At 42.9% G+C, this 12909-nt stretch overlaps 5 protein-coding genes across 5 annotated transcripts; 1 reads left to right on the plus strand and 4 right to left on the minus strand.

Annotated features, from left to right (window-relative positions):
* Window positions 1-58: 58 nt before the first annotated feature.
* Window positions 59-1953, minus strand: EAE97_001469 (uncharacterized protein; the record flags this gene model as incomplete). The annotated part of the gene is made up of 2 exons (XM_038871980.1): window positions 59-1695; window positions 1758-1953. The coding sequence occupies 2 exons, from the start codon at window positions 1951-1953 to the stop codon at window positions 59-61; spliced, it is 1833 nt and encodes a 610-aa protein (XP_038736538.1).
* A 1906-nt stretch (window positions 1954-3859) lies between these two features.
* Window positions 3860-4806, minus strand: EAE97_001470 (uncharacterized protein; the record flags this gene model as incomplete). The annotated part of the gene is made up of 4 exons (XM_038871981.1): window positions 3860-4153; window positions 4208-4279; window positions 4334-4363; window positions 4423-4806. 4 exons carry the CDS (start codon window positions 4804-4806, stop codon window positions 3860-3862), a joined length of 780 nt encoding a protein of 259 aa, XP_038736539.1.
* A 1106-nt stretch (window positions 4807-5912) lies between these two features.
* Window positions 5913-6522, minus strand: EAE97_001471 (uncharacterized protein; the record flags this gene model as incomplete). The annotated part of the gene is made up of 2 exons (XM_038871982.1): window positions 5913-6388; window positions 6474-6522. 2 exons carry the CDS (start codon window positions 6520-6522, stop codon window positions 5913-5915), a joined length of 525 nt encoding a protein of 174 aa, XP_038736540.1.
* A 3511-nt stretch (window positions 6523-10033) lies between these two features.
* EAE97_001472 (uncharacterized protein) lies at window positions 10034-10842 on the plus strand (the record flags this gene model as incomplete). The annotated part of the gene is made up of 2 exons (XM_038871983.1): window positions 10034-10430; window positions 10451-10842. 2 exons carry the CDS (start codon window positions 10034-10036, stop codon window positions 10840-10842), a joined length of 789 nt encoding a protein of 262 aa, XP_038736541.1.
* A 218-nt stretch (window positions 10843-11060) lies between these two features.
* EAE97_001473 (uncharacterized protein) lies at window positions 11061-12299 on the minus strand (the record flags this gene model as incomplete). The annotated part of the gene is made up of 3 exons (XM_038871984.1): window positions 11061-11330; window positions 11386-12086; window positions 12137-12299. The coding sequence occupies 3 exons, from the start codon at window positions 12297-12299 to the stop codon at window positions 11061-11063; spliced, it is 1134 nt and encodes a 377-aa protein (XP_038736542.1).
* Between the last annotated feature and the right edge of the window lie 610 nt (window positions 12300-12909).

A 12909-nucleotide genomic window follows, 5' to 3' on the forward strand; every position in this document is an offset into this window, starting at 1 on the left:
CTCTCTGGCTCTATATCATTCTCTCGCATCCCAATCTTCCCACCCCTTCATCTCACACCTACTGCAACCTTCCATCTCCCGCATTCTCCCCATGAGCTTTCGGCTGAAAATAATCCACCATCTTCGCTGCTTGTTCCACATGCGGAAGAGCTTGTGATCTATTCTGCGTATTGGGGCCTCCATTCGAATACGCATTACCGATTCCATTGCCCGCTACTTGATTCAAATTTCCAGGAGCCGCTTGTGCTTGACTTCCAGATATCGCATTACCGTTCGCATTGACATCCGCGCGTACCTTTCCACCTGAGCTCATGCTAGTTCCTACGACTTGACTATTCTGTCGACCTTGATTCAGATTATTCGAATCCCCGGTAGGCGGTACCTTAGCCCGACTCTTCCTGGGTCGACCTCGTGTCTTGGGTTTGGGTTCCTGAGCAACACTTGAATTCTTCTTTGCGTTTGGATTCAAAACTGGATCTATCATCTCTCCATTATTTCTATTAAACTTCTGTGGACCTTCCGCTTTACCACCTGTATTTCCCGTACTCTGTCGTTTAGCACCTTGCGTGCCAATAGCGTTAAAGATTGGATTCGAAGCTTGTCGTTTGAGATTATTGGGATTTTGAGGATAGTTGAGTTGTGTTAAAGGCGTGTTAATTCCGTTTTGTGCTTGTGCCTGTGCCTGTGCTTGTTCTTGACCTCTCCCTAGACTACTTTGCGAATATCTGCGAACTGGTTGTGCTGGTGGCGGCATTCTAGAACTTCCTGTAGAATTTTGCTTTCGCGCTGCATCTTTTTGCTTTCGAAGTATGTCGTTGAGAATAGCCTCTTCACGTGGGTTTGTTTGCTGTCCTGTGGCCTTAACATTTCCTTGTGGTCCTGTCATTCCAATCCTTGGATCAGAAACTTGAGAAGCTTCCTCGAGTCGTTTCTTCTCTGTTTTGTTTCTTACATAAATTGCCTTTTGTTGTCTGCGTAGATAGGTGTCGACCATAAGAGTCTTTTGTGGCTCGCTAAGCTTTAGCACGGCCTCCGATGATATCATTCCATGATTCAGGATCTGCTGCAGCATAAAGTCTCGCTGTCTTTGAGAAATTGTGATCATTGGTCGACTTGGTCCTTTCATCTGCTGTTGTCGCCCTGGCTGATCTTCTTGCTCTTGATCTTGCTGTTGTTTGAGTCTTGCATTCATGATGAGAGCTGCCTGTCTCTGGGCTGTCCGCGGATCAATAGTAGGATTTGGATTAAGACGAACAAGAAGAGGTTCAGCCCTCTTATCCCATCCTCTAAGTTTGGCCTCGATACTTTTCCTATACCACTCCAAAATTCCTGATAGGTACATACGTTTGATCGCCGTAACCCATTTTAAGTTCGTTGATTCATTTGTCAAATCAACGGAACCTCCTCTGGTGGTAGCCATGTCTACGAAAATGGTTGCCACAACCATCTTTGTATCAAAACTATTAATTGACGTGGGCTTAATTTGAACAGGAACGTAAAGCTGCTGTCTGCCTTCTAAACATTGCTCTTGTGCTAGCGCATTCAATTCTTCGAATGATAGAGTATAAAGAAAGCCCAACACGTTGATTGGCGTCTCCGACTTGCATTGTTCAATACTTGTTGCGGGAGCCGGGACAGGGCCTATTGGGATGTGTAATCTGTCATTGTAAAAGCTTGGTCGGATGTTTGGTTTGCCTACAATTCACGATCAGTGGTAATCGACAACAGACATGCTCAAGCAGATTGTAAGATCTTACTTTTTTCGTCGATGAACCATTCCCAATCTTTCAGACCACCGAGCCCAGAGAGCTGACAGGTAGGAAATTTATTCGCAAATACTTGTTGCGATTCAGAATAATCGTATTGCAAGAATACTGCACGGGAAGAGCCTCGAGCTCGACGACGAAATCCATTCTGATCATTTAGAAATCTAGAAAGCTGTTGGATCGACATGGCAAAAGTTGTATTGGATTCGAAAGCTACCCAGGTAGAATATTGCCTTAAATGAAGCAAGTTCTGGGTACAAAAGCGCAATAAGAAATCAAGAGGGTTGGTAGAAAGCGAAGTGGAAGCAGTGATTGTACAAAATTGTGTCAGATTCGCCTTTCAGGTGGTATTGAGAGAAAATTCGATGAATCTTATAGTTTGAGCGAAGAAGCGGGTTTTCGCGGTCCTTGGTGGAAGAGAATGGATAGTGAATACTTTTTGAGCCATACTAGGTAGATAATGAGAGTTGATGCAGCGAAGAGACTTAGATGACCAATAAAAATGCGAAATTAAATAAAATAAATGCTTGGACATGTTCAAGTGATATTAAGTTCTCACTCCCTTACAAGTTTTTCATCGTTGCTACCCTAACGTTGTCATATTATCCTCCTCAAATTCATATATATTAATGGCGATGCCGGCAGACACAATTCTATGTCCGAAACTCCTCATTTGGCAACTTTGTGGTTGATCATCGGACGATACAATCTGGTTGAGGAGCTCTGTAGCTAAGTCTCTCATGCCACATTCACTCAAAGTACGCTTCCCGACATCTGCAACATATTCCAATGGCTTCAAATTCTCATAAGCAGTATCGGTTCTGAGATCAAAATCCGCAGCTAGTACTGCAGTGATGATTCATTGCCATTCTTACGATCTTCGGGGTGAAAAACATTGGGAGGAATCCGTTAGCTGAACGAAGTCGTTCTGATCTTGAGTAAAGACTTTTGCAGACAAACTTTCTCCATCTAAAAGCCCTGAATGGCAAATTTTGGAGGCCCGACGATCAGAGTTGCTGTTTGATCATACTCGTGAAGAATGGCCGAATATCGTATAGGCTGCGATACACCAGTCTTGAGGAGAGTGCATGCTTCTCGATCCAGATGAGTTTTGAAAATCTCCTGAGAACTCTGGCATATTCAGGTAAGTGTATTCATCTTGAACACACAATAATAAGCCGCCAACTAACAACTTAACCGGTAAAAGACTATCGTGGTCCTTCGACTTACGAGAATCTCCCATCCTTCCTCTCAAGGAAAAAAAATGCAGCTCCTCAAGTTTCTTGATAAGATCTCAATGCTTTTTGTGTACATCCTGTACCTACTGGCGAGGGGAAAAGGAAAATAGCTCAATGCTCCCTGGGAGGTATGAATTGTCAATGCAATACAGTTGTTTGGAAATGTTCAATGAAGCGCGTTTGTTGTGTTGCGCAAGTTCACGTGCAGCCTGCAGATTGCTGACACATAGCGTGCAGGCTTCACACCACGCATCTTTAAATCAACAGCCTTGGAATCATACAATCACGAACAAAGCGCTACAGAGTATCGAGAGCTACACGATTGCTCCTTGACAAGTGAAGAGAGTGTGATTGTATTCGTGGCGTTAAATGACAGACTGTCCGTTCGGCTTCAGCCATCAAAGCTTTTACAGTGGTGATGACAGGTTGAATATTCACATTCCAGTTATTGACGGGATGTGGGCTTTAGAATGGGATTTCTGAACCCTCAAGTAGTCATGCAGTGGAGACAGAAGCTTTTTAGAAACCGCAATTCAAAGAAAGAAGTCTTTATATTGATAATAGTCGATCTCTCGTTAAAATCGCTTTCCCACACCTAAAACAGTGGGATTCTAGACCCTTTCAGTACGTAGGCGCTGGGTTATCTGCAGACTGCTGGATGAAACAATCATAGAACGAATGTCATGCGCTTTACAGGTGAGTCTAGCTCTGAATTCAACTACCATATCATCGTGTTTCTCCCATTATCAATGCCACATCGAAATTTATTCGATTCTAATTTTCTTTTAGTGGCCTTGTCACATACCAAGCTTCATGAACTAACCTATTGGTGAGAGTCTTGAGACTAGAATATCCTCATGGATATCGGTTGGTCCATCCATCTGTACTGCTATTATCACCATAAGCCGGTCTTGTAGTTGCACCTGGGGTGGTTGAAGATGGGTTGCCATTGTCGGGGGTCTGAGAGGGCATCCCAGAATATGTAGTGGGATTGATGGGATCGTCGCTGAGTTTGCTGTGTCTTTGAAGATCAGGGTTAGGATTTGGCTTTGCCAATAAGAAGCCAGCAGTATTCAGAGACGGCTGTACACTCTGTTGAGCTCGACTGGGTGGAAGCACTGGTTGACTAGGGCCGCTTTCTAATGTAGGCTTGAAAGTATCGAATGAGTCAATGTTATGCGAATCGAGAGAGGAAACTCAGACCTCTAGAAAATATAAAACTCCTTTTGAGCCCATGTTTCTTCGATGCTGGGTGACATGTATCATTCCAGAATCCTATCATACTCATTAACTGTTTGTTGTCAGATGATTGAAAAAGAATTTTCCCACGGGATCGTTCATAAAAGCATCACTAAGCGTCTGTGATGAGTTGAATCATTAGCAGATGCTGCAAGTATTATTCCAAAAATGATGCACACCTTGGCCTCGATGATTTCTTCTCCTCTACGCAAACTTCTCATTTTGCTCTCCCATTCTTTACGGAAATCAGGATGTTCCTCGAACCAGTCTTCGCTCGGCTTAATCAAACTCTTTTTGTTGACACCCTTTGGTATTTTCAACCCATCAATCTTACGAAAATTCTCTTTTGTAATGCCTAGGTACTCTTGCTTCCCTAAACTTACACCATATTCCCAGCTGTTTCTACACTCATTGTAGCGTGAGACAAATCTATCAACAGACTCAAATTTCTTATCCATTGGGGAAGACATAGTTGGCATGCCAGGAATGTAAGCAGCACTGCCTTTAAAGTGTTTGAGGATGCGTGTCTGGAAACAATATTCCGGCCCCTGTGATTCATCCATTGTCTGAAGCTCCAAAATGAATAACTGATATGTGAGTTTATGATATGATTTTGTATAATGCAATGATAAGATGGTTTTTTGGCATCGCGAGATCATAATATACAGACATCGACTATATGAGGGAGGAGCAACGAAGACTGCAGATGAGGTATTCTCTCAGGGGAAGAGTAGTGTAGTGTGAAATATGTTTCTTGGATGACAGGACCGAAGTGCATAGATGTGTACAAATAAGTCAGGAGCGAAGCAGAAAAATGGAAATGGAAGGTAGTGGATAGAACCATGGCTTGTAATCATCTCCGGAAGAAGTATTGTGTGCTTTCAGGCTTCTGAGTACCATTGAATATTAAAATTAGTTCAGATATTTGAAATACATCAAACAGAAAGCACCTGATTTTCGAATCGCGACCCTGACTCTAGGAAGTCCAGGTACGAGATGTAACCGAGCCTGGAGTTGTTCTTGGAGACGATTGTGTAGTTACAATATCTATTGAAGTATTTCCTACACTAGTGTCTAGATTTACTGATTTTTGAACAGTCAATGATGCATAAACAGCAATTAGATGGGCCCCGACTTCAGGTATCCGAAATCAATATTTTCGCATGATCATTTTATCCCAATCGTTCCTTCTTTTGCTCAAAAATTTGTTTTATTGCTAGCTCATTATTCCATCAACACAGCAAGCGCTTTTCAGACCACCGACATGCTCAAAACGATTCCATGGCCCTCGGTAAACTAAATACTAAAAGAGTAAAAACAATAAAGCACGCATCAACACCCGACACAAATTCAAACGCAATTACCCAAGATATCTGGCGCAAGATTTGGAAAGTATGATATCAACATTATAGATTGTGACCCTAGCCACTCCATACAAGTTGCCATTTTCATTACCCCACACTATCTCGCGTGTCATCCTGTTCAATTTCTCCGTTACGATCCCCAATACTAAAATAAATCCCATTCTCCTCTCCAAGCGAACCCCCACCTGGATTTTGCATACATTGTCTGACTTCTTTGTGATTCCATGTAGCTCCTATCTTGGTCCCTAGAAGCTCGCTAGCTCGTATGCAACTTTCTATCTAGTTGATTCGGCCAACCAAATCAACTAGATAGAAAGTTGGGCATGCTGCGCTCGTTCATGAAGCATTCGATTATGGTCTCTACCCTGGCGGTCAAGTGGCTGGAGCTCCGCACGAGCAAATCCAGCACGATCTCCAACAGGATGATATATTGCACCCACAATCTTTTTATCGGGGTCAGTAATCCCTCTCATGTAACGCACATCATTGAATCTAGTTTCCGGCTCGAGCCTCATCGCTCGCTCATTCTGAGGGACTGCTCGCGGCTCTACTTTTGCTCGGCTATAGTCGAAAGAAGACTTGTCTGGAGTGGTGACAGGATACTCGTACAGCGGGACAGGTCCCGTTCTATTTGCATTGATCCTTCGCTGAGGAAGTTCTCTGCTTTCGAAGAGAGGATAATGGTTCGGCCGCTGGCCTTCCCTATTACCGTACCTATGAGGCATATTGTTTATGTCGTTTCTTGGAAGAGTCGGGGAAGCTCGATGAATCTTGGCAAGCACTACCTTGTGGGTAATATTACCGCGCGGTATATGGTATTGCTAGTGGCAAGGTCAGAAGGGATGGTTTGATCATAAGTTAGTGACTTAAAAGATGATCCTTAGTATTATCAGAATTTCTTCTTCCGTGATCCATCTTGGGTTTAAATAAACGCGTGACTGGAGATGTTGTAGAGGGACTGATTTTTGTTATTACCATACTATCTATCAAGGGTGTAGGAATGTATCCATACTCTGAATGTGGTTCGATTGCAGCTCAATGAAAAATGGCAGTGTTATTCCTGAAGTAAAGATTTAGTCTTGATGACAAAAGTTCTGACAAGTAATGACCACCGTGAAGTTATCGACCAGCTGATGATGAAAAATATATGGATTTGGATATAGCATTGAGGCCTCACTCATCATTCTTATAGCTGCATTTTCTGTATACACAATTTTACATTCAGAGATTAAAATTTCATGATAACATGACAGTAAGTCGGCATCAATATAGATAACCCCTATACAACAATGCCACTGTCATCGAATCATCTCCTTTCGATAATTCTTTCTGACGCCGCTGTCTGCAAGAAAAGAACACTTAGCCTGCTTTTAGCAATGGCTGGGGGCCTGGACATCTCTTTAACCTGTTTCTACAGCTCTAACATACCAACTCATTTACCACGCTTAGATCCCGCCCGCATGTTTTACTTCATGGCATGATACTGTAAGCGCCTTAGACGCTTTCATGCCAAAATGTAACTGTCCCCATGAAAATAGCGAGCGATAGTTCGAGGAAGTCCAAATTTGTAGAATGATTGGAAGACAGACGATAATCACATTCTTGGCCTTCTTATCTTACCAATGTGCCGGTACCGCTGGGTACCCAACCTATGGTCTATTTTTGGGACTCCAATACTTATCAGATTCCGGATCACGAGTGATGTTCTTTGAGAGACACCAAAGGCTAAGCACTGCCGGGTATAATCCTGGTACCGCTGTAAATCTCTGGTAAGAAATCAACGGTATCTCAAAACCCACCTCGGTCATCCACCCAAGTCGTCGTATTTACCAGACTGTCGGTACCACCGTGTGACTAATGGATGCAGGAGCGTCTAGGACGTTTGTTTCGCGATTTTCGAAATTCGGGAGACTAATCTGCGTGATTGGACACGCTATCGAATTTATCCGCGCAATGTAATATCGTGCCAAAATGCCGACAGCGTGCGTACACGTGAGCTGCATTTCAGCGCTTATAACCGATTTCCCTACTACGTGCACGTCCCTGCTATATGCACGATCTTGATCACCCATTTTGAATCACTTTAAAAATTAATAACAATTCCAATTTATAAGATAAAGAGCTAGCAATTTAATTGATAAATGACAAGATATAATACTATCTAAAAACATAATAAAATCTTCAGATTTTGAATTTCGATGGAACTCGTAGTGCTCGCCCTCTACTAGATCGCAATATGACCTCCTCCTCCTTCTCCTTCGAATTATTAGCCTCTACAGCATCAGAGAGCTCTATAGTCTTTGTTGATGTTAGATCTATAGTAGAAGAAGCTTTGGGGAACTTTTTATCTCTTTTGATTGGAGATTTCGTTGATTTTAGAGTCTTTTTAACCTCCTCTTTCGCATCACGTGCAATCTGACGATCAACCTCCCTCTGCAATACTCTCTCTTTCGTCTCAATCTCCTTCCGTTCCTTCTCAGCTTTCTTTTCAGCTTTTATTTGAAGCTTAGCTTCCTTCTCTTGCTCCTCTTTAAGTGCTTTATCTTCTTGATACGCTCTAGCTTTAATAATAGCAGAGGGTGACCATAAAAACGCACCATTCCCCTCCTCTCCAATGAGATTTAAACGCTTTGAACGAGCTCTTTTCCTTTTTTCAAGCTTTAGAGCCTCTTCTAAACCTTTAGATCTATGCCCCTGTATAGAAGCTTCAGCTCCTAATGTAGTTGCAGCCTTAAAAAGCTTTAAAGTGATCTCATGGGTGGGAGCGCGACGAAATTCTAATTTCATTCTACGCATCGCTTTTGACGTATACGGTGTAGCAAGAGCATCCCTGCGAGTTTTAAATGATGTAGGTGGCGTAGAAGGAGCTTCCGGAGCAATACAGTCGATCGTAAGACTCCTATTCATAGGATATATGCCCGTTTTTTCGAAGGATCGTAAGATATTATGCCTCGTACAAGTGAGCTCCCAAGCCTTTTTAAATATGCCCCAAAACATGCGCTTTGTCATACCAACAATTCCCCCGCTATTGTGCATCAAATCATTCAATAATGTACTGTAATTCGTTGAAAGGGCACCGAAGGTTCCAACGTCGAGAGGCTGTAGTCGATGTGTAGAATGAGGGGGGAGAATTAAGACAATAATCTTTAATTCATCGCATTTTGAAAGGAATTCCATATTGACATGACTAGAGTGACCATCGACAATAAGTAGACGATATCTTCCACCTGCTTTTCGACGTGTAGCAGGGTCGAATACGTTTATAAGCCAATATAGGCCAAAAGCATTCGACGACCACCCATTGCTTGAGGCTCCAAAATAGGCTTTATCCTTCTCCCCTACATCCTGAACCCATGTATTTTGTAGATCCCCTGAGTCTCCTTTATAAATAAGAGCGGGAGGGAGAGCTGTCCCATCAGCACATATAGCTGCCAGTAGAGTAATAAACTCTCTTGATCCATCTTGCCTAGCTTTTGTCACTCTGCCTCTATTATAGGCGCTAGCACTCATTATCCTCTTCATAGTCCTCCCCATACCGATCATAAAGCCCTTCTCGTCCCAATTGTATATATCTCTCGGCCGTATATCGTATTTTATGGTCACTTTTATCAACTAAATTAAAAAAAGAGGGGTATTAGCAAGAGCGTTTTAGGTAATAAAGATCAACAACAATAGAAAATAGCTCAAACCAGATCATAAAAGTAATCAAATATAGCAACATTATCGGCTTTCACACGCAAATTATCAATGCAACGGAGATACCGACTTTTAAGACGTGTTGAATGCCTCTTGACAAAATTGCTAGTCCAGTTCTTTCCCACCTCTCTGCCTAGGATCTCTTCTGCAAGGTTTCTGACTATGCGGCTTGTAGGAGGGATAGATCTCTGTGTCAGCTTGTTGATTTGATCAATTAAAACCTCCTCCTGATCACTAGAAAGCGCTTGTTTCGTATCGGAGAGGAACTGTTTTCTCGAGGTGGTTTTACCTCTATGCCGCCGGGAGAGCGTGGATCGATCAATTTTGAAGAAATTAGCTGTCTGGGTGTATTTAGGAGCTTGAACCCCTTTCAAATGATCTAATGCAAGCTCTATACGAGCCTCTAAAGGCATATCATCGATGTTTGAAGCCATAATGTTGATATTTCCAAAGTCGTGCACGTAGTAGGGACGTGCACATAGTGGGGAAATCGGTTAAGGATTGGAAGTGTGCTGATAATTACACACCGCTTTATTGCTTAGATCACCCCATACGCAAGGCGGCGCAGCCATTCGTGCAAACGAACATAAGGTAAGTGAATCGTATAAAACTGTTGACCCCCTCGCTACCATTAGTTCATTCAATCATTAAGATATCTACTAACAGCATTTATTTGTTACAGAGCAAGGTATGTTATTTTCGTCCAGCACGACATTGATCATTATCTATCATGTCTTCTAGTACTGAAATTCAGCCTCCGTGGCTTACTTTCTTCACTAAACAAGCCTCGATACCATCCGGTCAGGAGTTCGTTCCAAAAATTTCAAATATCTTCATAGACTTTCTCCTCTCCGAGAACGATGACGCTGCTGCGAAAGCCGCCAAACAAATTGACGATTCTACGCGCGATTCCCTAAATTTTGTGTTCCAAACAATATACGACTTAGCAGCATTTATACCATACGAGGATCGTAAACAAGATATGTTGTTACAACTTATAGTTGAGCTTTTGAAACTCCCAAGAAAAACTTTCGAAGGTGCCGACGACAAGGTGAGCAAAGACTTATTGAGTCCGAATGAGATGCACACTGACCTGATGAGCGATAGATTGTCGAGTAAAGTCCTCCGTATAATGATATCAATATAGAAGTCAAGCATGATATGTGGAATGCGAGAAAAAGCACGGCAATCATCTCTTTGATATACATTGATACAGATTTTAGGATTGTTGTAGCAACTCGATATATCATTATCGCTGGAGAAAAGATTAGGGAGGATGGCGTTCAATGGTGGGATGAGCATGTTCCGATTTGGGAAAGGAAACTACAAGAATTTGAAAATTGTTATGAGAATGGCTTCCCGGAAGTCACCCTTCGTTTTGAGACACCACCTGGTGAGAAAGATCTCATCGGCACGGGAGATCTGGGAATGGATGTCCTAGCATCTGTGAAAGCTGCGAGGGAGAAGTTGAAGGATATGCGAGAAGGAGTCCTTGAGCAGGAAAGCAATGAAGACTTGGCTGGGAAGAAGGATGAATAAGTCACGAGATATACTCGGCTCATTATTAGAAGCGAAAAAGAATTCCTTGACCGCTATGCTTTTGCGAAGATTTGGTAGCGTACTAGCGATGGCTACATATTTAAACTTAATCTATTTACAAGAAGTATTTGAGAAGGGGCTAGGAATATAAAGCCGATTTCTAAATCATAAAGGTATCATTAAACATTCATCTACACCGTTTTTTTTTAATCGAGAATTTAAGCAACAGCACTTCCAGCGAAAGCATCACTGATCTCAGTAGAGTTCTTCTCTAATGCCAACAAGATGCCGAGCAGAACCTTCGACTTCTGAGGGTTCAAATATCCAGATGCAATATGCAAGGCTGTCTCGCTGCTGATATCAGAGAGAGGAACTTCTCCATTTGGAGCACGAGTACTTTGGACGATGGGAATGTTCAATCTGTTGATGACATCTTCCATGGCGTAGTTGAAGGATGTGCTTACACCTCCTGCACCGGCACCGGCAATCTAGTAGAGATATTAGTCAAAATGTTTGCGGTGAAGGATATAAGAGGGTACTTACAACTATGCCCTTGGCACCGCTGGAAACAGCATTGTAAAGGGTATCGTTATGCATATCTTGATTTGCAAACAAAATATCCACTCGAGGGATTTCGGTTACATTCGAGATATCGTATGCGATCTTTCCAGTGGGTTCAACTGGCGGGTAGAAGAAATAAGGAGTATTTGAGATGAGAGTACCCAAGTTACCCATCTCAATGGCTTTGAATGTGTCCATAGTATTGGCATTTGTTTTGGTAACATAGTATGCGGAAACAATACGATCATTAAGAACAACCAAAGCTCCGCGACCAACGGCTTTGGGACTTACACCCACAGTAACAGCTTCGAGGAGATTGAAAGGTCCATCTGCTGAAATGGCGGTGGAGGGACGCATGGATCCAACGATGACGACCGGTTTTCCACAGTTGACGGTGGCATCCATGAAGAAGGCGGTCTCTTCTAATGTATCTGTACCGTGGGTAATGACTGCACCACTCATGGTATCATCGTTGCAAATTACCTCGTTGATTTGCTTTGAGAGATCGAGAAGAATGCTGGAGGTCACATCTTCACTACCGACGTTGGAGATTTGTACTCCAGCGACGTTGGAGAAGTTAAGGACTTCTGGAACTGCGTTGAGAAGAGTTAAAATTCCAACGGCACCTGCAGTATATCCAGTCGTTGCTGTGTTACTGCTGCTAGAGCCTGCAATTGTACCACCTGTATCGAGTTAGTATAAATCTAAGAAGTTGGCTGATGAATTGCCATACCAGTTGCGAAAACAGTGATATTTGGCAGGCTCGCATTCATTTGAGTGAAGTTGAGGCCATTGGAGTTGGTGAAGACAAATGGACTTGTATCACGCTGGTAAACCACTGGGGAAGCAGAGGCAAATGCTGCGAGAGCAGTAACCGACAAGAAACGTGAGAACATGATGAATTGGAGAATGTTCTTCTGGATATGGGAGGATGAGGTACTGACTAAAAAGGGAAAACCATGATCTCTTTATACTCATCTCCAATACATCACGATATCTCACCGGGTAGAATACTCTTACTGGCGCCAAGTATCTTACATGATAGTTTAGTGCATCATTGCCAGACTTAGCTATCAAGTGTTTATCTTTATCAAACTAATCCTCCTATGCCAATAACATTATCAAATCATGCGTCCGATCATTATCCAACCGGTGTCGCTGGGATACGAAGTGATTCTCGGTCGCAGAAAAAAAAGGCTCATTCTATAAATCGTGGGGTTGGTACCTTGTCCTAATGTTCAGGGAAAACGAAGGAGAGTGGAACGGTGGAATGCGGGTAGATAGTCTAGTGACTAGCGGAGAGGGGCATTTTCAGGGGATAGGCCAACAACTCACTCAACTACCGACGAATAACCTTGCCAAGTTAATCTTCCCTATCGGATCTCGGACGTCCCTAAAATATCCGGCGCACGATCCATGATGATGGGCGGGGCGGTATCCTTCTCAACCTTGATATTCAGGCTGTTGGTCATCGCTGCCCGTTGCACGCATTGATCTCGCTTCTTC

Source organism: Botrytis byssoidea (genome assembly GCF_014898295.1).
Source record: "Botrytis byssoidea strain MUCL 94 chromosome Unknown BBYS_003, whole genome shotgun sequence".
Taxonomy (NCBI): Eukaryota; Fungi; Ascomycota; class Leotiomycetes; order Helotiales; family Sclerotiniaceae; genus Botrytis; species Botrytis byssoidea.